This window comes from Paralichthys olivaceus, chromosome 18, assembly GCF_024713975.1.
Source record: "Paralichthys olivaceus isolate ysfri-2021 chromosome 18, ASM2471397v2, whole genome shotgun sequence".
Taxonomy (NCBI): Eukaryota; Metazoa; Chordata; class Actinopteri; order Pleuronectiformes; family Paralichthyidae; genus Paralichthys; species Paralichthys olivaceus.
Genome location: NC_091110.1, coordinates 1,978,204 through 2,003,619, shown reverse-complemented (window position 1 = coordinate 2,003,619; position 25,416 = coordinate 1,978,204). Strand labels below are relative to the sequence as shown.

Below are 25,416 nucleotides of genomic sequence, written 5' to 3'. Positions count from 1 at the left end.
CCACAGCTCACTCAAAGGCTCTATATGTAAGAACCTGAAGCAGTTGATTGTATACATTTCTGCATATGTGTGAGTGGATTGTTTTGTAACTTAAATGATGAGACCTTCCTCAACATAATTGCCTTTAACAGCCTGTGAACGGATCTCAATGTGAAAGACTATAGGGACAAATGTTCTGTGAAAATGTTGCTACTGGCTCCTGAGGTCCTTGGTACCGTTCTTCCTCTGACCTTCAATGCCAACGTGTTGCGACAATAGCTAATGCCAGCTTAGAAGTGGAGTCTGCTATTGTCTACAACTAACAGATGCCTCCATGTTAGTCAGACCATAGTCGACAACCAGACTCCACCTTGTTTCAAGCATTGTGCTGGAGAATAGTTCATGGTGAGACTGTGGCATCACTGAAGGTCAATGCCCTGGATATAAACTCATCTTGTCTACGTTTTTTACGTTGATATTTTCTGGAAATATTCCTTGAAACAGCAGACTACACATATTAAGAACCTTTCCACAGAACATTTTTGTCATTATCTGACCAGGGACCACAGGTTCATTTTCCAGTGGCTGTGGCTGAGGTATAGTGCAGTTGTCTTCCAACCAGAAGTTTGATCCCCAGTCTTCCCCATCTGCATGCCAAAGTGCCCATGGGCAAGATGCTGAACCCTGAATTACCCCTCATAGAACAAAAAAAAAGTGCTGCTAATAGATGCACTGTATGAATGTGTGGGTGAATGGGTGAATGGCACTGTACTGTAAAGAACTTTGAGAAGTCATCAAGAGTAGAAAAACACTATATAAATACAAAGCATAACCATGTTAGGTGTTGTAAGTCATCGTCAGCTTATTTTCTTCTCAGCTCTGCCAGAGCCCAACTCTTCACCCATGCAGATGCTGCTTGAATGATGTGGACTGCAGCACTGCTGCTCAACCAGGCAACTCCTTGAGAGTGTAGGTGAAGTTATGGCTGCTGCTGCAGGGGGATTTGTGTGGAACACATGGAACCTCCTCCTGTCATTGTCCGTCTGGCTACTGGTTCATGTGGGTTGAGACAGTGGAGCCTGAGGCAGAGGAATCTGCTGGATGAGGTTGGTGCTCCTGCCCCACGGCTGGTGCACTGTAGTGCCCCAGTGGAAATGAAATCTCTGCAGCCAGCAAAAGAGACAAGTAGAACATTAAAAGAGAAAAAGAACTATAACTAAACCAAAGTATGTGAAAAGTATTTAACCAGATGTCAGTACTGGTTTACCGGAAGTTGTAGGGGGCCATGTTGACGACGTGGAACATGCTGATGAACTGATACTCCAGCACCTGACGGGATGTAATCCATTTTGTGGCATCAAGCTGAGACATTTCTTTTTGTATAGTCACAAACTTCAGCACATCATTAATTTCTTTAACAACTTTAACTGCAGCATTTTCAGAATTGATAACCCAGATCTTCACTCACCCCCAGGACCTGGATATCTTTCAATGAATTCTATCTATGCTACACAAGCTCATGTTAAGAATTGAAGGGAATGATAAAAAAGATCTACAGGCAGGTCATCCAGAGAGGCAAACTTCAACCTACTGCTCTCTATCAGCTGAATCCCTGTCTCTCTGTGAAACAGTTTTGTGGTCTGGTCTGTTCTGATCTGATAGTGAGCTTACCAATAATATTCAGAGTACATCAAACTTGGACAATTGGACAAAACCTAATATTTAACAGCAGGGCAGAAATATGAGACTGACAGTTTTTGTTTCCAAATTAATAGGGGCATCAAGTTCATACAGTGATTCAAAAAGTCATTACAACCTGACTGTCCGCACGCCTAAACCTATCTATCATAATTTCTTATAATTGCAGAAGTTTTTGAAACAAAGAAATGTCCATTTAATATTTAACTTCTTATAATCATCATCATCATCATCATCTTATAATCCATCTTTCTGTATTATCTTACAAGGCACAATTACTTTTATTGATTCGAACTCGTAATTGTGCCAAATTGTGAGTATATTTAGACAGAAATCTGACCCATATAATAGGTGGATGTCAGATTTTTTACAATATAAAGGGAGGTGTTGAAGTTGCTATGTGGAGTTTCTGACTTCTTGCACAATATCTCAAAGAGCACACAGTACCCTACTACCCCTCCAGAACACTGCGCTCTCACAATGCTGGGTTCCTGTGTTTTGTGAATTTGGGCTATACAAATAAAATTTGATTTGATTTGATTTGATTTGACAATATTGCTTTGGAACAGTTGTTTTTATAAGCAGGTCAATCTTTCTGGCTATTCAATACTTTTATAGTCTTAATGACAACTCAAAGATCTTCACAGTACAGTAGACTTACACATATTCTCTATATGTAGTGCTCTATCAAAATATATCTCATTCACAGATGTGTCTTGCCGAAGGACACTGCAGAGCTCGGAGTGGACGAGCTGGGAATCAGACACACTGACCTTCCAATTAGTGAATGACCTGCTCAACCTCCTGGGCCAAAGCCAGCAAGCATACAAAATATGAATCTACTATTTGATTTATTTATACTATAATATGATCCTGCCATCTACTGGAGACCCTTGGTAACTTGCAGTTAGTCCATTCATCACAGTGGTGGTTTGATCAAGCCACATTTCCTGGAAAAGCAGAAAATTAGTTCTGTCAATTTATCATGCAAGAACTGTCAAGCTGAGATTTAAAGTTCAACTGATATGTTCTTATGAATGGGAACGTATAAGAACCTTCAGATCTGACAGGATGGTTGATGTTTATTTTGGTCTTGATAAAGTCTAGCATTGCAAACTTAAAATTATGAAATGTCCAAAAAAGCAGTTAAAGGCAACATTGTCATTTTGCATAGGGAAATTTGCCTTTGATATTTTGGTTGCCAAACTGATGGCTTACATTACTTCCAGGCATCAGGACAACACATGTTCTTCTTTTTTGTTTTTTTTAACAGCAAGGAACATTACCCATGTGGCCACGGTGTGAATGTGTCAACACCACCGAGGCAGGAGCCTTGGATTGTTCCTGTAAAAGCGATGAGCAACAGAATTTAACCATGACGATAGACTCGTGTTGAATATTCACAAACTGTGGTAAAATGGTACGGAAATGATCAAAAAATAACCTAAAACAACTTCATATAAAATTACAATAAAATAATTAAAGTAAAGGGTCTTTGGTTTTTCATTTTTGTTTTTAGATGAGAAAACCAACTTCCATCTGATTTGTTCTCCTTGTTGAAATTGATGAATGAAAATAAATGACAGGTGAGACAGAAGTGAAAGTAAATATTTCAAAAACAGTTATCTGTTCAGAGGTAAAATTGTTTTTATTTTTAGTGACTTTTGGCCATTTCTCCGGAAAAGAAAATAATAACAGTGTGATGAAATGAATGTTTGGACTTGCTTAACATAGATAAAGACATTAAAACACTGCAATGTCTGTATCTCGAGTATTCGGACTCCTTCACTGACCTCAGCTTTTATGTTGCAGCCTTTTACTCTCATTTTATCCCCTCATCAATCTAAACACTATTCCTCATGACAAAGCCAAACATTATTTGATACTTTAACATTTCAAATTGTTCAAATGTTTGTTTTCATATTGTTTGTGCTGACTGTAGATTGATGAGGGAAAATTTGTTAGCATAAGGGTACGACATAAAATGTGAAAAAGTGGACGGCAGTAAATTCTTTCTCAATCCACTGTGTATCCACTAGATATCTTACAAAAACAAGTGTGAAAAGACTCACAGCTTTAAAGATCTAAATTAAAACTAGGATAGATGCCTTGTTCAATTAAGGTGAACTAACTCAAACCGTGTCCACGGAATTAAACAAAAAAAACATGAATACACATTTCAACATTCCAGTTTTCAACAAACCTACACCAGAGAGAAACATGGAGCTTTACTGAATATTAGGCCGGCTGGAAGATACAGTCTTTTGTCATCAAACAAAACGTCCAACCAGGCAAACTGTCCATGATGTAGGGCTCCCACCTTTTTTTTTTTAAAGTCATTTGAACATCTAGCTGTTTTGCCAGTCTTGTTCTCAGGACTGTAGTCAGTAGCTTGAAACAAGCTCATCACAGGTAAGCTGGAAATGACCCAACTACTTCAGACTGTGTTTGTGTGTGTGTGTGTGTGTGCGTGTGTGTGTGTGTGTGTGTGTGTGTGTGTGCGTGTGTGTGTGTGTGCGTGTGTGTGTGTGTGTGTGTGTGTGTGTGTGTGTGTGTGGTTGAAAAGTGACAGCCCTTTAAAAACCAACTCCAACCACTAAAACACTCGATCAAACTCGGTCTGACTGGTGGTCGCTGGGTTTCTGTTCTGATTGGGCGGCTGCTGGGGCATGTGGCCTCTCCGTCGGGGTGGGGCCAGATATTCAAACATAGAGGTGTTGTGGGTGGAGAGCATGTTCTTCAGGTCGGATGGCATGGGGTCGGACCAAAAGAAGTCGTGGTTGAGCGCGTCATCACTGTCTGTACGCTGCGCCGGGTCAAGGACCAGGAGCTTGTCTATCAGGTCCAGCGCGTATGGGTCTTTGACGTAGGCTTTGAGGCGATCCTTCACTTTCCTCTTCTGGCCTTTAGGCAGCTCCATCTTCTGGTACAGTTCGTATTTCTTATCCACACCAGGCCACACCTGACAGAGAGAGAAATCATGTCCAGTTGACAAAAGCGAGCAGCCTGAAATCATGTGAAGCTTCTTCAATCTTAAGTAACAATCCTTTCTGTTATATCACCTTACCTCTGCAGTTATGGAGCCACAAAGCTGGCTGATCAGAGTGAGTTGGTGCTGCTCTGTGTTACCCTGCATGATTGGACTCCTGGTCCACATCTCTGCCATGATGCAGCCTGCTCCCCATAGGTCAATGGGAGGTCCGTAGTCCCGCTCACCTATCCAAATAAATAGACAAACAAACCGATAAAAGAATAAATATATAAATGAATAGATCATGTACAATTTCTTCTAGACTGTGTAAAATGTATAAAGCCATGTAACACAAATGATGCTATGTTAAGTGGATCCATATTCTATATTCATTATTATTATTATCATATTATTAATTCATATTATTTATTTATTATCCTAATTACATTATTACATCTAAAAGTATAACTATTATTATGATCATTATAACAACCAGTGTGAAAGCCAGGGGCACACACCAGTAAGACAAGCTAACCCCTCTCAATTGGACAGCTTAAAGTTTGTGTGTTCACACCTGGTATAGTGACAACTTGTTGTTCTATATGCAGATAATGACTGCCGTTTGTGTTTGCAAAGACCAAACATTTATTTTTTTACCCAGTCTGAGTTTAGAGAGAGAGCAGCAGAGAGAAAGAAACAGAGACATAAACAGAGGGAGAGGAGAGGGACATATGAGAGACAGACACAGAGAGGGAAAGACACAGAGAGGTTTCTCGATAATATTGTAAGGTCTTGACCTTACTATGTAAAGTGCCTTGTGTGATTTGATGCTACACAAATAAAACTGAAGTGAATTGAATTAACAGTAAGGAACGTTTTACGGTTGTCTCGTACCTAACAGCAGCTCTGGAGGTCGGTACCAGAGTGTCACCACACGGTTGGTGTAGCGGTTGCCCTGGCTGTTTTTAGCCAGGCTGAAGGCTCGGGCCAAACCAAAGTCTGCCAGTTTCAGAACGCCATCTCTGGTGATGAGCACATTGGCAGCCTTCATGTCCCTGTGGAGGATCTGATCCAGCAGAAGGGTGTGACATGATTAAAACACAGCAACAGTCAGTTAAATAAACGACAAATAAATTGATGGGCAAAATGGAAATTTGATGCATTCAAAGAAATATCTCCCCCCAAAAAGTACAGAATCTGAAGGCGGTGGATATTATTTATGATCTCTCTAATATAAGCTATAACTAGTGGAAGCATGTTTCATTTATTAGGGATGAAACCATATTAAGTAGGTGATACAGTATCAGGTAAATGGGCTCATATTCTGCCAGACTTGACATGAATATTTGGGAATTAGGTTGTGAAATAAACTGATGGTGTTCTTGTGCTCCAGTGGGATCTGCTGATAAGGTCACAGAAGCAGTGGATGGTCATTTTTATCAGCACCTCACCTTATTTCTGTGGATGTAGTACAGTCCATTCAGCAGCATCTGCATGACCTTCTTGATCTCTGCCAGGGTGAACTTAACGTTGGCGTTACTCAGCAGCCCGGCCAAGTCATGCTCACAGAAGTCAAACACCAAGTAGATGCTGCCTTTGTATCGATTGAACTGTGTAGCTTTAAGGAGAGGGAACAAAGAATATAAGAAATATTTACCAATAATGACACGACCTTTGTCTTTTACACATGACAGGGCCTACAGATAGAGGTGGGTTATCAACTGTAACCTAGATGAAGTCACTATAATGATATATGAACATAATGTGGACTTGTGACACCAACCTTTTGTTCTGCAGATCTCTATCAGATTGACCACATTCTCGTGTTTGAGCAGCTGCAGGATCTTGATTTCTCTCAATGCTGTGATTGGAAACTGAAACAAAGATAAGCCGAACTGTGAGAACAGGACATATGCAACTGTCTTTACACTCAATAACATGAATGACCCGGAGTCTATAACAGGCTTTTCCCTGCCAGTTCAGACTGACACAGTTGGTCAACACTGTTGGGTTCAAACTGCAGTCAGACACTGGCAAATACAGTGTAAAAAGACCCTTTACATGAATCAAAAAGCTTGGGACAGTATGGTTCCTATACAGTTGCTGTTTAAATAACTATGTTATAGTGATCAGGTCGTCCACTCAGAGTGTTCCTTTTGGGTCTTCTCATCTTTACATGTTTGGACTGAAAAAAGTGTGTGTGTGTCTGAATGAGAGACAAAAGTGGTGTCACTTGTGTGTTCGCTTTTCCTTACCTTCAGGTTCTGGCACTATCATAAATAAGCTATGCAAAAAAACGTAAATGATCTGAATATATTTAATTTATTATCTAGGGCAGTAGGGCTCCATCTGATTGGCCAAATACACTGCCTGGCCCCCAAAAAAAGGTCACACACTCTAATATTTCGTTGGACCACCTTTAGCTTTTAGTACAGCACAAATTTGCTGTGGCATTGTTTCGATAAGCTTCTGCAATGTCACAAGATTAATTCCGTCCAGTGCTGCGTTCATTTTTCACCAAGATCGTGTATTGATGATGGGAGAGTCGGACCACTGATATTCGATATATCGTGATACCCTTCTCTGAATAAAATTATTATTGATAATTGGAATTGAACTACAAACGTAAGACCAAACTAGTAATTGAACACAGCTTTCCATAAATATGCCTTTTCTCTTGTGTGGGGAAAAAAAACCTCAGGCTGACTCATAATGAGGTGAAGATACCAGTTTGTAAAGTGAATTCAATGGTCTCTTACTCCTTCTTTCTCATTTTCCATCAGAACCTTCTTCAGCGCGACCTTCTTCCCAGTCTGTCTGTGCTTTGCTTTGAACACCTCCCTGTGAAAGTCACAACAGGACATGACAACACATGAAGAGCTTGACTTGGCTTTTGGGAGAATATATATTGGTAAACAACTTCCAGCTAAACGTTGTTTCCGCATTTCACCCTTATTATGCAAGCGCTGCATAAACTCCATCACTGGCACGTGGAGGTTTGAGTAAGGGCCCCTCGTCATGTAACGTCGATGGACAGACTGAAGCAGCCCTCTGTTCACTAACACACACTCCTGTAGGTTTCATCAAGACCCTTCATTGTCTCACCGTTGCAACATATATAACTAGCATTAGCCTTTAGCAGTGCTGTCGTTAGCACGCGCAGACATAGACACACAGCACAGTCTCTCTGGACTCCTCACCCAAAGGTCCCCTGTCCAATTTTGGCCATTTTTTCATATTTGGAGAACTCGTCGCAGAAAGGAAACTCAACTCCATCGTAGTATTTGGACATGATGGCGGCCTCCCGGTCGGGCCTGGAGAAGAGACATTTCACTCAATATTGGGGCTTCTACATTGAAACACGAGCCGAATCTGAGATCGTTAAATGGATGAGAATGTAAATATTCAACACATGACATGATGATTGTCGTTATTCTTACTTTTCAGCCGTACTGGCGTTGGTCGTCCTCTCACGCTGCATCTTTGCGCCCTGTGTACGATCAATGCTGCGTTCAGGAACAACTCAGACTCTCGCCTTCTGCGGTGTAAATTATGGGAACCTTTGGAATCGTTTGGTTTCAGAGATTCATTGATGGAAATGATAATAACATTAAACGACCTGATAATTAATATGTCAAATTTCTACACAAAGACTACGGACTACAATTGACATTATAAAAGTTAAATTATCATGAAATGTGTGTTGTCTTTTCGGGTTGTAGGGACATTATGTTGTTTCGATGTAACTAGCGTGTGATTTGAATGTTCGTTGCTCCACATATTAAATTGCTGGGTCGCATTTGGTCACACACGAAAACATTGCATATACATGTTAACTACCATCTAACATGTTTTATAAATCTAATAATTAGGAGAGTTCCTGAAGGCAGCAACAACAGATAATGTTGTAGCGATTAACTGAGGGCGACATCTAGTGACCAGGAGGTGTAAGGACACCAGAAATATATATAGTAGCAAAACTTGACTGAAAATCCTAAATTCTGACCAACTGAACAGCGCGAGTACAATTTCAGTAACTGTAGATGAGATAACAGATATATTTTCATGTGGTCTTAATTTGTTAGCAACATCTGCCAAAGTAAGGTATGATTTAATGCATGCTGATAATGAGGTACTTCGGTTGCAAATTAATTTACCACATTTTGTAAGATGTTGTTATAGGCCCCAAATGCCTATTAATTCATTTGGATGAAATGTGTGAAATGTTAGATAAAGTCAATGATTTTGAGAATGAAATTAATTTTTTAGGAGATTTAAATATTGATTGGAATATGTTGCACTCTTCACTTTTTGTATTTCCAGGAGACCCATTAGAATGTTCTCCCACTCCATTCACGGCAGCCACCTGGACTGAGCTCTTTACTTCCCGTTCACTGATTCATTCACACAAGCTCCAGTGTGTAAGATTTAGGTGAAAGGGATCTATTGGCAGAAATGTAATGTAGAATAATCCTCATGATGTTTTCACTAGTTCATTTCATCTAAATTGTATGAATTGTAGTTTTCTTTACACCAGAAAAGGCCCTTTATATTTAAATACTTTATATTTACATCGAGGGGACCCTCTCTACGGAGGCCACCATGTTTTTTTACATTAGTCCAGACTGGACAAACTAAACACCTTTTGAGTTTTTATGACAACAAAAGGCTACCACTGTTTCTCTGTCATGTTTGGAAGGGGAGGGTGAAGTGAGGGGGCTGTGGCTCCTCCAACCAGAAGGTGGGAAGTTCAATTCCCAGTCTTCCCATCTGCATGCCAAAGTGTCCTTGGGCAAGTTGCTGAACCCCAAATTGCCCCATATAGAACAACAATAAAAAAGTGCTACTCTAGATGCACTGTGTGTATGAATGTGTGTGTGAATGGGTGAATGGCAAACCGTAGTGTAAAGCGCTTTGAGTGGTCTTCAAGACTAGAAAAGCGCTATATAAATACAACCATTTACCATTTACTATTGGTTCTCCATGCACAGCTTTGATACAAATGATAGATCACTGGCAAAGTGAAGATAGAGGCAAATTAGTAGGTGCAGTTTTATTTGATTTCAGTTTCGGTGTTTGATGTCATTGATCACTCTATGTTGTTCAGTAAGATTAAACAGTATTGCTTCACTGTCACTGCATTAAATTGGACAATATACCACCCCTATCTGACAAATAGGTGGGAGACAGTTTTTTCAATGGCTGTTTGTCCAAGATCAGATATCAATCAATCAATCAAATTTATTTATATAGCATGGTATCTCAACAAACTGTTGTCTCAGGGTGCTGCACAAAAGTCCAAGATCTTAAGAAACACAAAATCCAACTTGTTCCACACAAAGCAAGCATGAGCAACAGCGGGGAGGAACTCCCAGAACCAGGATCGGTGTGGACGGCCTCTGCCAGGACCAGTTGGGGTGATGGAGAAATAACAAGTAATACAGGGGAACAAAAGGAAATGAAGGGGGGAGTCAGGTCAGGGGCTTGAATCCAGCCCGGGAATCTCCACATGGACGTTTGCATGTTCTTCCAAGGGCGCGTTAGTCCCCCCGGGTACTCCTGCCTCCCTCATAGTTCACATGCGCAGTAATAGGACCTATGGCTCCAGAGGTGGGAGGTCCTCAGGTGGGAGTGCTGGTGGTTGCGAGATATGTTATGTATGGGGTTCAACAAGGGAGCTGTTTAGGGCCGCTATTATTTTCTTTCTTTATAAATTATCTCCTGTTAGCTTTAGAAAGGGCAGATGACTTTAAAATATATGCTGCTGCATCATCAATATGAATCCTGAATGATATTTTAACAAAGGATTAAAAGTTACTGGTAGAATTGGTGACATGGGATAAATTGATTCTGCTTAATGATGGTAAAACTATTGTCTATTGTAATAGGATCAAGGTATCAGTTATAGCAGAACCAACATTGACACTAAATATAGTCAATATTTAGTGTCATAGTAACAGGATGTTATCAGTAAACATCTAAAGAGCCTGGATTTCAAAATAATCCCCCCATAGTAAAATGATGTTACCAGTAAACATCTAAAGAGCCTGGATTTTCAAAATAACCCCCCCTCGATAGTAACAGGATGTTAGAAATTCGAAGGGCCTAGATTTTCAAACTAAGCCCCCTCCCAATAGTAACAGGATGTTACCAGGAAACCCGAAGGGCCTAGATTTTCGAAATAAGCTCCCCCGTAACAGGATGTAATCAGGACACCTGTAAAGAGCCTGGATTTTCAAAATAAAACCCTACAGATAGTTCACTGACCTTAAAAGGATGCCTGAAGGAGGCTGAATTTTCAAAATAAAAGACCTGGATGATGACAAGACCTTACCAGGGAGCCTGAAGAATGCTGGATTTTCAAATGAACCCCCCAAATAGTTACAGAATGTTCCCAGGAAGCCTGAAAGGTGCTGGATTTTCAGAATAAAAGTCCTGGATGGTGATAAGCCCCTACCAGGAAGCCTGAAAGACACTGAATTTTTAATTTAAAGCTCCCAGACAGTTACAGGATGTTCCCAGGAAGCCTGAAGGAGGCTGGAATTCCAGAATAAAATCCCATTGATGGTGATAACACCCTACAACCTTACAACATGGTTTCCCTCTCTCGCTGAAATTGGCACAGTGTCTCTCTCTCTCTCACTAACCTGGATCATGTTATCAAAATGCAGCTTTTATAAATGTCTTTCTCTCTCATTGTCTTACTCTCTCTCTCTCTCTCAGCGTCTCTCTGCTTCCTTTTAAACTGGTACAGTTTCTCTCTGTCTGAAACCGAAACAGTCTCTCTCTGTGTCTCTCTCTCTCTCTGTCACCAACCTGGATGTCATGAGATCAAATGTGTCTCTCTGTGGAGCCAGGAGCAAGCACAAGGCACCCATTCAAAATGTTTCTAGTTATTATTAGAATTTCTATAATATGTTTTTTTTCTGGGATTTGCATGAAATGAGATGGGTATCTGCTGTTAGGCTTGTTTCAGTCTTGAAGCAGAGACTAAATGAATTGCTCAGCATTATAAAGACATGTACTGCGTGACTTCAATTTGAGGGTTTGTTATCGCTTCTTGTTTTGGCAGGAAGTTCAGAATCATACAACATAGCTGACAGGAAGTGAAGTATTTAGGGAATCCTCCTTCTGACCATCCTGGGGCTGGACAGTTTTGACGTCATGACGCCGGTGAACGGAACTGACGCTCCCTGTGACAGCTCAACGCCGCATGATGGTGTGGAAGTTGCGCGTGGTGCTGTGCGGCTCCATGTTTGCCGCGCGGCTCTTGAAGCAGGGCTGGGCGTTCAGGTTGGCGGGACCTTCTCTCAGACACTACAGCACCAAGACAGCACCTCACATCCCGGGCATGGAGTACCAGGTAACCGCTCACCGCCTCCTCTGGTCGGCTCTGCACCGGCTGCTAACGAGCTAGCGAGCCACCAGGGCTAGAGAAGTTTGCACGAGCTGTTACTGTGGAAGTGGAGCTGACAGAACTCCAACCTACTGTAGAGCCGCCGGATGAGGAGAGACTGGGAAGTCCAAGAGTTTACTTCTACCATACTGTCACTGTACTACTACTACTACTACTACTACTACTACTACTACCACACTGTAACTGTACTAATTCTACTACTTCTACCACATTGTAACTGTACTACTTCTACCATACCGTCACTGTACTACTTCTACCACACTATGTAACTGTACACTTTACTACTACTGGACTGTCACTGTACACTTTACTAATACTACCATGCTGTAACTGTAGTTTACTACCACCATACTGTCACTTTACAGTACTACTACTATACTATTACTGTACTTTTTACTACTACTACACTGTCACTGTTCAGTTTACTACTACCACACTATCTCTTTACAGGTCTATTTATAGGCTATGCTACTAAAAGATTCCAATTGATTGAATGAATTAGTTGTTGCAGCCGTGGTACTATGTCATATGTCTTTGTCGTTGTTTTAGTAGTTTCTGTTTGCAAACCTAATACAAAAATGCTTTACTGTAATTTGGGCCTTGACATTTCACACAGCACGCAAAATGAAAACAACTGTCAAATGAAATTATGCATTTAGTTTGTCATAACAGCATTGTGTATTGATCATAATTGTTGTAGTATATTAAAATATGAATCACTAGTCATGATAAACAACTGTTCATCAACAGTTGAAAAAACAGTTTTCTGACTCAGTCAGTCTCGAGGAGTGGAGCAACTCCTGGTAAAGGAAAAAATACTCTTGATATGGAGGAAGATTTTGAATCTCATTAGGTTAAAATCTTTATTGTTAGATAGATAATCGCTGACCAAATGCAAAGCTAACGTTACCTTAATGATCTTGTTTATGAAAATGTGGAATTTATATGTGTCTGATATGGCTTATGCCATGTCTTGGTCTAGGAACACTAACTCCGTAACTTAAATCACATGTCTCTTTTGAAATTCAACACAAGCTAACCTTAGATGCACTCATATGTTGTGTAGTTTAGCTGATGTTACAATAAGTTACAGTAGCTTTTGGCATTGTAAGCTAACTTTGAGTCACAGTGGCATTTGCAATGTTAGGATTGGTATTAATGAGAATGCTCATTTTGTTGTCCCTTAACAAACAAGTTAGATCTTATATATTTTTGGCAGAGGCCCTGAAAAGTGTTGATAAGAGATGTCATTAACAATTGATACTTCTACTATCTTGCAGGTATACACTCAGTTTCAGTGTCTATTCATCACCCTGGCCTCTACACAGAATGTAGTGACTTTGACAAAGATCGGAGATCATTAAGCACATTCCAAACTAAAAGACCATTAGGATTTATCAGAGGGTCAACCAGAACAGTTCTGTGGTTTTTACTTGCCTCTCAAAATGAGGAGGTTATGAGTTAAAGCCACATAAGAAGAAGAAGAAGAAGAGATACTTAATTGATCCCTCAAGGGGAAATTCTTTTTACACTCATTTTTATACATGCAGTTTTTAACCCTGAAACACAATCCCACACACACACACAGGGCTCATAGGCATGAAAATGTGGAGAGAGATGGTGGAGTGATCTGGAGTGAGTGATATTATATAATAGACAGACCTGAAGGACAAAACATGTTCTTCAGGTTTGCTGTTACATGTACAGTGTTAGTGATAAGTGCTTATACTTTCTTCAACAAACTGACTCACCAGTTGTTGTCCTCTAAATTTGCCTTAATAAAACTTGTTGCCATAGGAATACATTTAAAACAATCCTGAAACCCAATATATCAAAAGGCACCTCTTCAATCCACCTGAATTATATGCCTGTGGCATAAGACATTCTGCAACTTGGAATGTCCGGCCAAATAAAGAATTCAGTGTACCGAGCAACAGACATGCCAAGGACAAGAACAGAGGCTTGTGACAGAAATATTGTGAGGAATACCCAATAACAACAGTCAGTGACATCAGCTAACCTCCTCGGGGCAGGGGTGAGGGTCACAATCCACTAGACTTTGAGAGCAGAAATATAGAGGCCACAAGAGGTGAAAACCTTGGCAGGAAGAATCGAATTGGAATATGCTAAGAACTGCAATTTCATGAATGACTTGTTTTTGTGGAGAACAGGCTGTGGTTATTAACATTTTGCTGCATGTGTTTGCCACAGGATGCCATTTGCACTCTGAACACCCTACAGACCAATGCCAGTGCCCTGGAGCAGGTACGACGAGAGCGGAGCAACCCTCAGCTGCAGCTCCAGGCCATGAGAGGCTTCTTGGAGCGAGCCGGTCTCATGGTGAGTCCATTGTCACGTAGCACACAGGGCATAGCTGTCACATCACAGTGACACCTTTAGGAGCTTCATGGAGTGTTATTGTTGGCTTTTGTGATTCCTTTTGTCTTACCTAGTTTGTGTTGTGTTTCAAAGGTGGAGGAACTGGACCATCTTAATATTATTCATGTGACTGGAACAAAGGGCAAGGTGAGCTTACTAGACACAAAAGCTGTTAATGTTGGATTCAGTCAGTAATCTTTGTCCATGTAAGTCACACATTGAAGGGTACACATTCATAGTGTTGGATTAGTGACTAAAGGGCAGGCCCAGTGCTTTTTCCTCTTAAATCTTACTGATCATTAGACAGTAGATAGCTGTCCCTTTTCAACATAGAACTCAAAGCTGTCATTATGTGAGCTCTGACATGCAAACATATTCAAACATGTGTTGACTCACTAAAGAGGAGTCAAACTATTGAACGGCTGTACATGGTTGGCCTTTTATGTGTCTGTGTTTGTCTTTCAGGGGTCAACATGTGCATTCACTGAGCAGATTTTGAGAAGTTATGGGTTCCGCACAGGATTTTACAGGTAAAAATAATATTATAGAATAATATTTACACTATTTGATAGAGAATGACAGGTACTGAAATTCAGGTGGCATGTGTCACTTCTTGTTTCTTGAACTGAAAAGGAGTAAAGACCCAGTACTGTGAATTTGGTCCATACTTAATAGCTCATGTTCTATCTTTGCTTCCTTTGTTTTGTGCCATCTAAGTAGTAGTTTGACTAAAGGTTAGCTCATGAAGCGATGACATCCTCAAAAGCCGTACTTATATCCTACTTACAGCATGATACATGGTGACAGATGAAGCCTTAAGAATCATTGAGGCTTCAATAATGAAAGTGAAAATCTGGTGGCTTGTAAAACTTTTTGATTTTAATAGTTTTAGACTCGTGTGCAATTAATATCTGTGACTTTGTGCAGATGTGTTGCATCAAATATCTTTTTATGCACTATGTCACAGTACAATAATTAAAATGTTGCTTCAGAAAGCCTAGAAAAGTTGGTAACACATAATGTCATGTACCTTTATAGTGAAGGCCTTATGACTCTGGACTTCAGTGTTAATAAATATGTAACGTGATGGATAATAATATTCATTTGATGATTCATTAGTGTTATTACCTTTTTAGCTGATATCCAGGTGCTCTCAATCTGTGATCCTGTCCTTGTATGTATTGTTTTCCTCTAACTAATGTACCAGCATGAAATAAAGCGTTCATTTAAAAACACAATTCAAACTCAATGAAGCAGCATGTTGTGAGGCACTGGTGGTGTTTCAAGCCTTAGACTTTCTAAAAGTGTAAGAAGCTCTCGAGCTATTTTATCATCTGTCTCTCACAAACAGCACAGTAAGTGCTCTACAGAAGGAAAATGAACCATATGAAGTTATTCAACACAACAATAGCAACTGAGATGGAATGGGGCTTAGGATTGTTTTTATGGCATTTTTATGCCTCTGTGCCCGGCGACAGCAAGTTGACAGGCATTATGTTTTCAGATTGTCAGCCTGTCCCATCCCTGTGAACACGATATCTCAAGAACACCTTGAAGGGCATTTTCTGTACAAAAAAGTATCTTTATTCTGACACTGACAGTTAAATGATGCTGTTGTATATATTAGACAGCACTGATTATCAATCCCATGTAGGTTAGGCCTGTTTTCCAACAACTGCTCTCCCTATTGACTTAACACGTTTGTTGTAATGTCTTAGGTCATTATGTACTTGTTTCATGTTGATGATGAAGCAAGTGTTTAAATTACATGTCACATGGGTAAGAAGGTATTTATTTATACTACATAAACTGCAGCATGGTCAGTAGTTTTTGAATTCAAGTTTCCCTCTTGGTTACAGTTCCCCCCACTTGGTAGAAGTCAGGGAGAGGATTCGAATCAATGGACGGCCCATTGGAAAAGAGCTCTTCACTAAATATTTCTGGCAGATTTATGGACGATTGGATGAGACGAAGGTAGGTCATGTATCAAGAAGAGTTGTGTAAAATGCAGACATTTAAATGTGTTGTTATTGAACTGAAACTGGACTGAGTAGAAAGGAACTAACCCTGGCTAATCATTTACTGCACTCCCTTACACCATTGAGTGCAATGACCTTTAATCAACTAAAAGTCACCACAGGCATTCCTAGCAGCTCATTGTGTATTCTCAGCCTAACTCGAGTATTATCAGTGTCACAAGTTGTAATTGAGTCCAGTGCCAAATGAGACCCTTCATGTCAGGATGAGCGTGACCCTCATGTGACAGAACTCATAGGTCACGTTAGTAGTATTCAGTGTGCTGTTTAAATATTTTGGATAGATTGATGGTCATTGGTAAAAACAACACTTACTCTGCAACATAGAGATGCCATGCCAGTCAAACAAAATCAGAGACTTGTGTTTTGTAAGGAGCAGATGTGCTGTGTTTTGATTTAACCCTCTGAACCCAATTGATTGATTGATTGCACAACTTTTTCTGAGTTGTAAATAGTGTTAATGATCGTCAGAAAACTTTACGTGACAATACAATAGCTCCACGGCATCAATGTCAATAAATTCAAAGTGATGCTATCAACATGAAATATTGATTTTTATATTCTTTACACACAGGGACTTTGATATACTGCATGCATAATAGTAACGCAAGTATTTACAGAAAAAAAAAGTGCTGATATCATGATTTGAAAATAACAGCACTTCCTTGCAAAGAATTTTTCATTGTCTTTGACCTCCTCAGGATGCCCACGGAGGAACGATGCCGGCATACTTCCGTTTCCTCACCATCTTGGCTTTCCATGTGTTTCTCCAGGAGAAGGTACGCTGGCAGCTTGGGTTATGGGGTTGCAAGTAGAGATACGGTTTGACTGTTATACTCGCCATATATGTATTTTCCAGCCATAGATCTTAATCTGATTAGTTTCACACTGTTGTCTGGACTGCAGATTTTTTTAAATTTTTTTTTAACCACTCACACCATTTTTTGCAAGTCAAGAAATAGAATAGATTGCCAATTATTGTAGAAGCTCAACAGTACAACAGAGAGCATAGAAAGTGTCCTTGCAATCGTGCAGTGGTTCAGATGTCTTGCGGTCAGATATCAGTGGGTTGTATTACCAAAGTGGTGTCACTATCCTTTGGCCCTCACTAGGACGAATGGTTGTATGACTTAAACTAACTTGTGTTAAAATGATAACATCCCTGTTGGTTCAGGTGGATGTGGCTGTAATTGAAGTTGGAATTGGTGGAGCATATGACTGCACCAATATTATAAGGTAAGATTCTCTGTTTTAAGGTCAAACCTGGAGTCTATATTAAGATGGCTTAATATGTAGCATATTAGAAAGAGAAGACAAGACAGCTGTGTAGGCTGTGCATTACTTATATGTGCCCTTGATACACAGAGACACTCAACAACTTTAATATCTTTTTTATGATGCCACATGCACACGCACCCAATAAAGAGCTGCACTACACTAATATTATCATAAAGAAAGTTTGATCTGCAATACAAACTATATCAGAGAACTGGAAACACATACAGGTAGTTGAGTGTTGGTATGGAACCTGCATTATTGTTTACATGTGTTTTCTCAGAGCCAAATACACAGCTGTTCTCTCTCTTTTCCAATATATTTGAGTTAATGTTTTAAAACCAGTCACAGTTCAAACTAAAAGGTTCCTCTGAGAGCACATGTCTCCTCCCAGGTTAATGGTAAATGTCAGACCCAAATTAAACTACACTGTGTGTTTGTACTAATGAAGGAATATCAACCACTACAATGTTGTGGTTCAATTATAAGCTTTTCGTAGTAGTAGTAGTACTACTAGATTGTAAAAACTGTTTTTATAGAAGAGTACAGTTCTATAGGACAGAAGAGTTTGATAAATGCAGTGTGTTAGCAGAATCACTTTCAAAACACTTTGTGATTTACAGGATATTATTGAAGAACATTTATCAGGAAAAAATAATTAATATGTACATTTAATATGTATATTTTGTCTTTTGGATTGTAATTATTTTATGCCTCAGTAGTGGAGAGAAGAGCAAGATGAGACTAGATAAACTTTATTTATCCCACGCTGGGAAAATTCCCTCAAACAGAGTCAGATCTCTATTGACAGCAGAAGTGGGTGCAGTCATGCATGTCATGTGCTCTTGTATTTGACAAGTAGTGCAAACACATATTTTGTACTTTCCACTCAGTAATACCACTTTTTGTTTCATTTTATCCCCACCAGAAATATTAGTCCAAGTTCTGAAACATTACCACCACGTGTAATCTACGTACTAATGTGTGACATTAAATACGTTTTTATTTATTTTACTATTTGTAAATGGCTTGTAAAACTGGCCTGACAACAAAAGGTTTTGGCTTAAAGACATTCATGAAAATCTTGTTTTTGCAGACCTCTAGTGGTTGAACTCATGGCCTTTTCTGCACTGATGTAAGCTGCTTTCAGACATGCACTGAACTACAGAGAATGCATTTGTCCAAGTCAGAGGTTCTGGACTTTCTCTGGAGTTCCTCCTGCCAGCCCCCTAATAAAAACTCTGGATTATGTCCATGAAATAACACAGCAGGAGATTATCAAGAGGATTGATAACTTCTTGTCTGACAATGACTTTAGTGTAGTGTGCTGCAGGGTGTGATAAGAAAAACTATATCTTGAATTTGGTTGTATTAAAACACAGCATAGATGACCACAGTGCAGCAGGACCCTGAATTGAAGGCTCACATGGACATTTAGATGGCTTAATGTAGACATAGTCTTGACTGAATGAGATAATTATTGTTGGAGTGGTAATGGGTACAAAAACAATCAAACATACAGGGCTGCTTTTCAGTTTGCTTGTTACGTAATTCTTACATCTTTTCCTGTTTTGCACTGTTGATTCATCAGCTGTTGTATCATAAAGTTTAGGCTTTTATTACAAATGTATCAATGTTGTATGAATCATTACCAATGTCTTCTCCTCTCTATGGTTCTGTCCCAACAGGAGGCCGTGGGTGTGTGGCATCTCTTCTTTGGGTATAGACCACACTCAGATTCTTGGAGACACCATTGAAAAAATTGCCTGGCAAAAAGGAGGCATCTTCAAGGTGTGTTCAAGTTGCTCATATCAGAAAGGCAGTTCTGTGATTGGACTAAATGTTGAAAGTATAAAAATCTAGATCATCCTCAAATCCTCCTTTTTATTTACTTTCCATGCCTTGAAACCTCTCGACAAATATCTGAAAGCATGTTCAAGTGTCATAGTCGCTTATGTTCGTACAGTGTAGGAAAATAGTGTTTGAACGAAATGCCCAATTTTACTTATTTAGTTTTAGCTCCACAGCATCAACAAGGCTCTTTCACTGATTCTCCTCCTGAATGAGGTTTCAGATGTGATTTGACTGCAGGTGCATACAGTGTAGAGTCTGAATGAGGTAGTTTCTCAGGCCGTACTGTAAATAGTCTGTATTTATACAACGCTTTTCTAGTCTTGATGACCACCCAATGCACTTTACAGCACAGTTTTGCCATCCATCCTGTCACAAACATTCATACGTGCTGCACTTTCTCTCTCACAACCTGACACAGCCATCAGGGGCAATATGGGCATCAGTGTCTTGCCCAAGGACACTTGGGCATGTGAAATGGGTAATCGAACCGGTGCCCAAATGATTAGTGGATGACTCGCTCTAACTCTTGAGTCTTAGCTGCCCGAATGTGGCCCAGAGGCCAGAGGTTTCCCAGTTCTGTTGTAGAGTATCTTGCACTTGTACTTGTACTCATCACACATCATGCTCATGTGATTTCAGCTGGGGGTTCCTGCCTTCACAGCCAAACAACCAGAAACTGCAATGGGTGTACTCAAGGACAGGGCCAAGGAGATCAGAGTAAGTGATGACTCACTCTAATACTTTGAGTGATTCTGTTGAAATGCCCCCTCTAGCTGCTTAGTTGTTTGTAATACAGTCTCACTTGTTGTTGTTGTTGTTGTCATAGTGTCCTCTGAGGGTGTGTCCAGAGCTGGAGGACTATCAGGCAGACTGTGGACCTCTGCGTCTAGGCCTGGCAGGGTTGCATCAGCACTCCAATGCCTCCCTGGCCCTCCAGTTGAGTCACACTTGGCTACAGAAAAGATGTCTACCAGGTGGGATGGGATGTTACAGACATTTGATTTGTATGTCAAAAATGTTTTCTGGTCTGCATCAGACTTCAGTTCTACAGTAGAACACCTTCTGTTAGGGAGCTCTTGCTAGTTTTGGTTTTCTTTGCTTGTTTTAGAAGTGTACCTGGTCTTCACAGGACTGAAAACTCAGAGTGAAACCTGAAGTTATTTTGATAACCACAGATCCTGGTTGGTAGCACAGGACCAGACAACACATTCTTAGGTGATGATGGTTAAATGTTGCACTTTCAGTTCTGCAGACACTGCTCGGGTTTTCTGTTCCATTGTAACATTTGACCAAATCTCATCTCATTTTATAAATGATGCTAACAGCCACACCTGTCAGGTGGATGGATTTTTTGGGGAAAAGAGAAGAGTTCACTGATGCAGATTTAAACACATTTATGAGAAAGAAGACATGTGCTCAGAAAAAAACATTTTATTTCAACTCGTGTAAAAAGGGAGCAAAATCAAGTTGTGTTTATATTTTTGCATAATATATGTCTGTATATGTATTTGTTTATTGAACTGGGACCATACAGCTGGACATAGTTGCATACAGTTTAGCAGTGGAACAGATGAATACTGTTCCACTGAAGCAAATATGAAGCCCTTGTGAGGTTCAACCCATAAAGAAGGAAGAAGATAGTATTGTTTATTGTTATTGTATTCCAGGGTTTAAAGTGTTGACCACAACCTGTCCTCTTTCAACAGACAAAGACTTTCCTTCCACCATTGATGATAACACAGGTGTACTTCAGGCCACTCCCTTTAAGCCCAGCCCCATCATGGTGAAAGGTGAGTCACAAAAATAAATTGATCGCTGATTATCAGAGCAGTTAAAATAAGATCATCATCCCACAATGGGGACATTTGTAGCGACAAAGATGATTGCTCCGCTTCATTTAAATTTCTGACAGAGCACACTCTACCAGTGGTGTGTTCAGGTGTTTAAGACTATAATCTGTAAACTAGCTTAATTAGTTTGATGTCAAGTAAAAATAGATATTTATGTAAATGTTATGTACAGTGGTGAAAAAAGGTATCTGGACCCTTCTGCCTTTTTAATATGGGTTATATTTGTCTGAAAACATGATCAGGTTTTCATCTACATTTAAATTATAAACAATATCTATGTAGCTGATATGTATTATTCATGTTTGTTAATATTTTGTTATTAATTTATTATGAATTAAGATGTGCTATACTGTGGCTACTCTTCCCAGAAGAGGGTACACAAAAACCAGAGTAGTCAGTGAGATCAAACAAAGCCCAAAGTAACCAAACTGATTGGGCAAATACACAGTAAAAAAAAAATATATATTGAACCGTTTCCAGGCTAAATGTGTGATGGGTGTGTTTGGTCTCAGGACTGGCAGATACCGAGTGGCCTGGGAGGAATCAGACTCTGAAACATGGAGCAGTCACCTACTTCTTGGATGGAGCTCACACCATGCGCAGTATGCAGGCCTGTGTGCAATGGTTCAGAGAGATTGCACCCCAGCATGAGAGGAAGGCAAGGTGAATGGCTCCCCCTAACGACATGACGCTCTATTACACCTGCATGCAACAAACAACTTATTACAAGTTCAGTGACTTCAGTACTATTCCCTTCTGATGAAACAAGAGCCACTTCACACACAGTTAATCTGATAGGGGCTCATTGCACTGAGCCAGACTGTTGAGGTGCAGTTACACATTTATTCATTCAATCATTAATCATATTTTTTTTGTGCATAAGTCAGCTTCAGAATACAAGTTAGACATGAACATTAAGGCTAAATTATCACCACAGCTTTAATGGATCTCAGCATGATAAGCCAGTATGAAGATGATCTGAAATGCCTGATCGCAAACCTAGTAATTTCTAAACCGAATGATTTGGATGTCAGCTGCTGCTCTTTGCTGTTACTTTGTTTGACCAACAACTCTGATGTGTTTGTGTTGTAGTGGACCTGTAGCCAGAGTTTTACTCTTCAATGCCACAGGAGAGAGAGACTCAGCAGCCATGCTTAAACTCCTGGTGGTGAGTACAACTGTGCACAAAATGATGATGTGGTCATCACAGCTGTTTTCAGTATGTTGGAGGTATTCTAGTATGGACATAGGTGACCTTTCTTATGTATGCATTTTTAATTTCTGTTTATTTCCTTTCTTTCATCCTTTTTTCGTATTAATCCATTTTTTATTTCCTGTGTTTCCTTTCCTCCTGCTCAGATCATAGGTTTAATAATGTGAGAATGGATTTTCAGTAAGTTGTTTGATGAGTGTATTTGTTTTGAAAATTGTTAACTTCCTTTTTGTGATGTTCAACCTTTGTCTTTCTATTCAGCCATGTCATTTTGACTTTGCTGTGTTCTGCCCAAACATCACTGAAGCCATCCCTTCTTGTAATGCAGGTGAGATCATTGAGGCTGTTGCATGAAGCTGTATTTGGTTTACAACAAACTGTGCCTGAAATTAAAAGACTATAACAGTGTTTTTTTATTTGTTTGCACAATACCGTATACTGCAATAATTATTCCACACTATTAAGCATACTGTAGTTTTTAGAGTGACATCCTCAGTATTTACAGTGTTTTCAGAACGCAGTCAGACTCCTTCACTTTTAAACGTTATGTGTTGTACATTTAAGTACCTAGAATATCTATTTTTGCCAACAGTCTACACTCAATAATCCATAATGACAAATTGTGAAGCATGGTTTGGTAAATTAAAAGCAGAAGTCTCTCATTTGAAAGTGTTCAGAGCTTTAATTTAGTTCTTTCGTGAAGCCCTTTTTGCAGCAGTTACAGTTTGCACTCCTCATGGGTAAAGTCTCTTCAAGTGTTTCACACCTGGACTTGGGCTTAACTTCATGAAACTTCATACGGTTAACTCACTCAATGGATATCTGCCTTGAAACAAGACTGTCAGTCCTCTTATTGATACTGTATGTGACGATGTGACATCTTTCATCTTTTCATCCATGTCCTTTCAGACCAGCAGAACTTTAACGTCTCAGTGGAGAACATGTTGACTCGCTGCCTTGACAATGAGAGGAGTTGGCGTCTTCACCATCGCAGGGCAGATGATAAAGAATCGCAGCTGTTCATCGAGGACACCCTTCCCCTCGTCCCTGAGAAGAAAATAGACACCCTGGTCTTCCCCTGCATCCTCAGTGCCCTTCAGTGGATTACCCAGGGCAGGGATTCAGTGCTGACAGACACAGCCAAGAGGGTTTTAACTGTTAAACCCAGCATCATGGCCAAAGCTACTCCACTCTGCAACGTAGCCGAGATCCACATCCTCATCACAGGAAGCCTCCACCTAGTGGGAGGAGCACTCAGACACCTTGACCCAGCAATCTCGAAGTAACTGGAATCTTGTGAGCTGAGTTAATGCAGACACTTGAAATAATGAATTAGTGGTTTGCTACTTCAACCTTTGTGGAAGAAAGATCTTGTCTGTCTGTATAGATGAGATTTTTGTACCTCCGATGTTTACCTGAATGGAAGAGCTGGAAGAGAGTCTGCTAAGAGTCAGTTAGTGTGGACAAAGGCAGCTCCTGACTTTGAAACAGCCACAGCTTCACACTGAGCCTTACAAGTGACGGCACCAACGTGTGGTCTTGTCTTTTTAGTCTTACATTAAGCCAAATCTGTTTACAGGAAGTGCAGAGGATACAGTCATCTAACCTGTTTGTGCTCTTGTGTATGTGTGTGTATGTGCGTGCACATGCGTGCACGAGCTTCAGCAATCACTGATGCCACCCTGGATGAACAGCAGTGATAAAATGTTTTTTCCATTATATTTGAATTTTTACCTACAACCTGAAAGTGCTACATGGACTTAAATGATTTTTTTCCTGTTTACAAATCTACAGTTTGAGAAACACTTGACCATTGTTGTCTTTTTTTTATCCAATGAAAATAATTTTGAACGGTTTCTACTTTTGTAGAATAGAACTTTTAGAATGTTCTTCAAACACATGACAGACTCATCTTGGTTGTAGATGTGTAAATATTCTAAAACTATAGTAACTGCCAATCAAATGATGTGTAATCTGCTTTACACTGAAATTATATTTAAGTGCTCCTTAATTTAAGTGTCATAACATCTGCCTGCAACAAATGCACTTATGAATAATGGTGAGAGATACTGCAACAGTAAATGTAGACTTATCATCTGGCTGCTGATGTTGTCATAGACTGAATCAGATCTGATAGGGTTGTTCAGCTATACCGGATATTCAGCCACATCCTTCCACCCTGTCACCAGTTTCACTAAGAAAAAACGTTGTTGAACCAGCAAGACAAAATGTCCTTAAGAAGAATTTATCTTTGTCAGTAGTGAAGATGAGATATCTGCTCATATGTTACATATGATTGATTGATATGAAAATTGTGTCCACCATTGGTTTTAGCATTACATGCTCAATAAATCCATCTCCCCATGTGCTGAATTTCTGTTTTCTCTTTCTTTCTTACGTCCATCTTTCTATGCTGTAAATGTTGTTTTAGGTTCACATGCAACTCTCACATTGCATCCTAATGCAGCCCTGGACTTGCACATAAATCACTGTGATGGAACTGTGCTGAGGCTACCACTTTTTCAGTTCTGCATATTTCTAACACTGATTAAAATAGGTGAATGTCATGGATGTTTTCTTCATCTGTCCATCCTCTGCCAACCTTAACATAAATGTTGCCTGTACACTTGTCTTTCTAATTTACCCATTGCAAGATTGCATAGTACTCAGTTAAAATCAAATAATGATTTATTTCTAATTTCAGATCTTTTCTGTTATGACAGATGAAAGGACTTGGTGTTACT

The 25,416-nt window shown here is 39.8% G+C and overlaps 2 protein-coding genes across 2 annotated transcripts; one reads left to right on the top strand and one right to left on the bottom strand.

Annotated features, from left to right (window-relative positions):
* Positions 1–3,299: 3,299 nt before the first annotated feature.
* cdk9 (cyclin-dependent kinase 9 (CDC2-related kinase)) lies at positions 3,300–8,237 on the bottom strand. Its single transcript, XM_069513965.1, has 8 exons — positions 8,089–8,237; positions 7,849–7,962; positions 7,408–7,489; positions 6,432–6,522; positions 6,100–6,266; positions 5,543–5,714; positions 4,745–4,893; positions 3,300–4,639 (listed from the first exon to the last, which is right to left on the bottom strand). Exons 1-8 carry the CDS (start codon positions 8,127–8,129, stop codon positions 4,274–4,276), a joined length of 1,182 nt encoding a protein of 393 aa, XP_069370066.1. The 5' UTR covers positions 8,130–8,237; the 3' UTR covers positions 3,300–4,273.
* A 3,238-nt stretch (positions 8,238–11,475) lies between these two features.
* Positions 11,476–25,045, top strand: LOC109626570 (folylpolyglutamate synthase, mitochondrial). The gene is made up of 15 exons (XM_020082635.2): positions 11,476–12,011; positions 14,277–14,405; positions 14,538–14,591; positions 14,910–14,974; positions 16,304–16,418; positions 17,182–17,259; positions 17,655–17,716; positions 19,444–19,546; positions 20,249–20,326; positions 20,436–20,583; positions 21,316–21,399; positions 21,972–22,122; positions 22,552–22,627; positions 22,934–23,000; positions 23,582–25,045. Exons 1-15 carry the CDS (start codon positions 11,862–11,864, stop codon positions 23,956–23,958), a joined length of 1,737 nt encoding a protein of 578 aa, XP_019938194.2. The 5' UTR covers positions 11,476–11,861; the 3' UTR covers positions 23,959–25,045.
* The last annotated feature ends 371 nt before the right edge of the window (positions 25,046–25,416 follow it).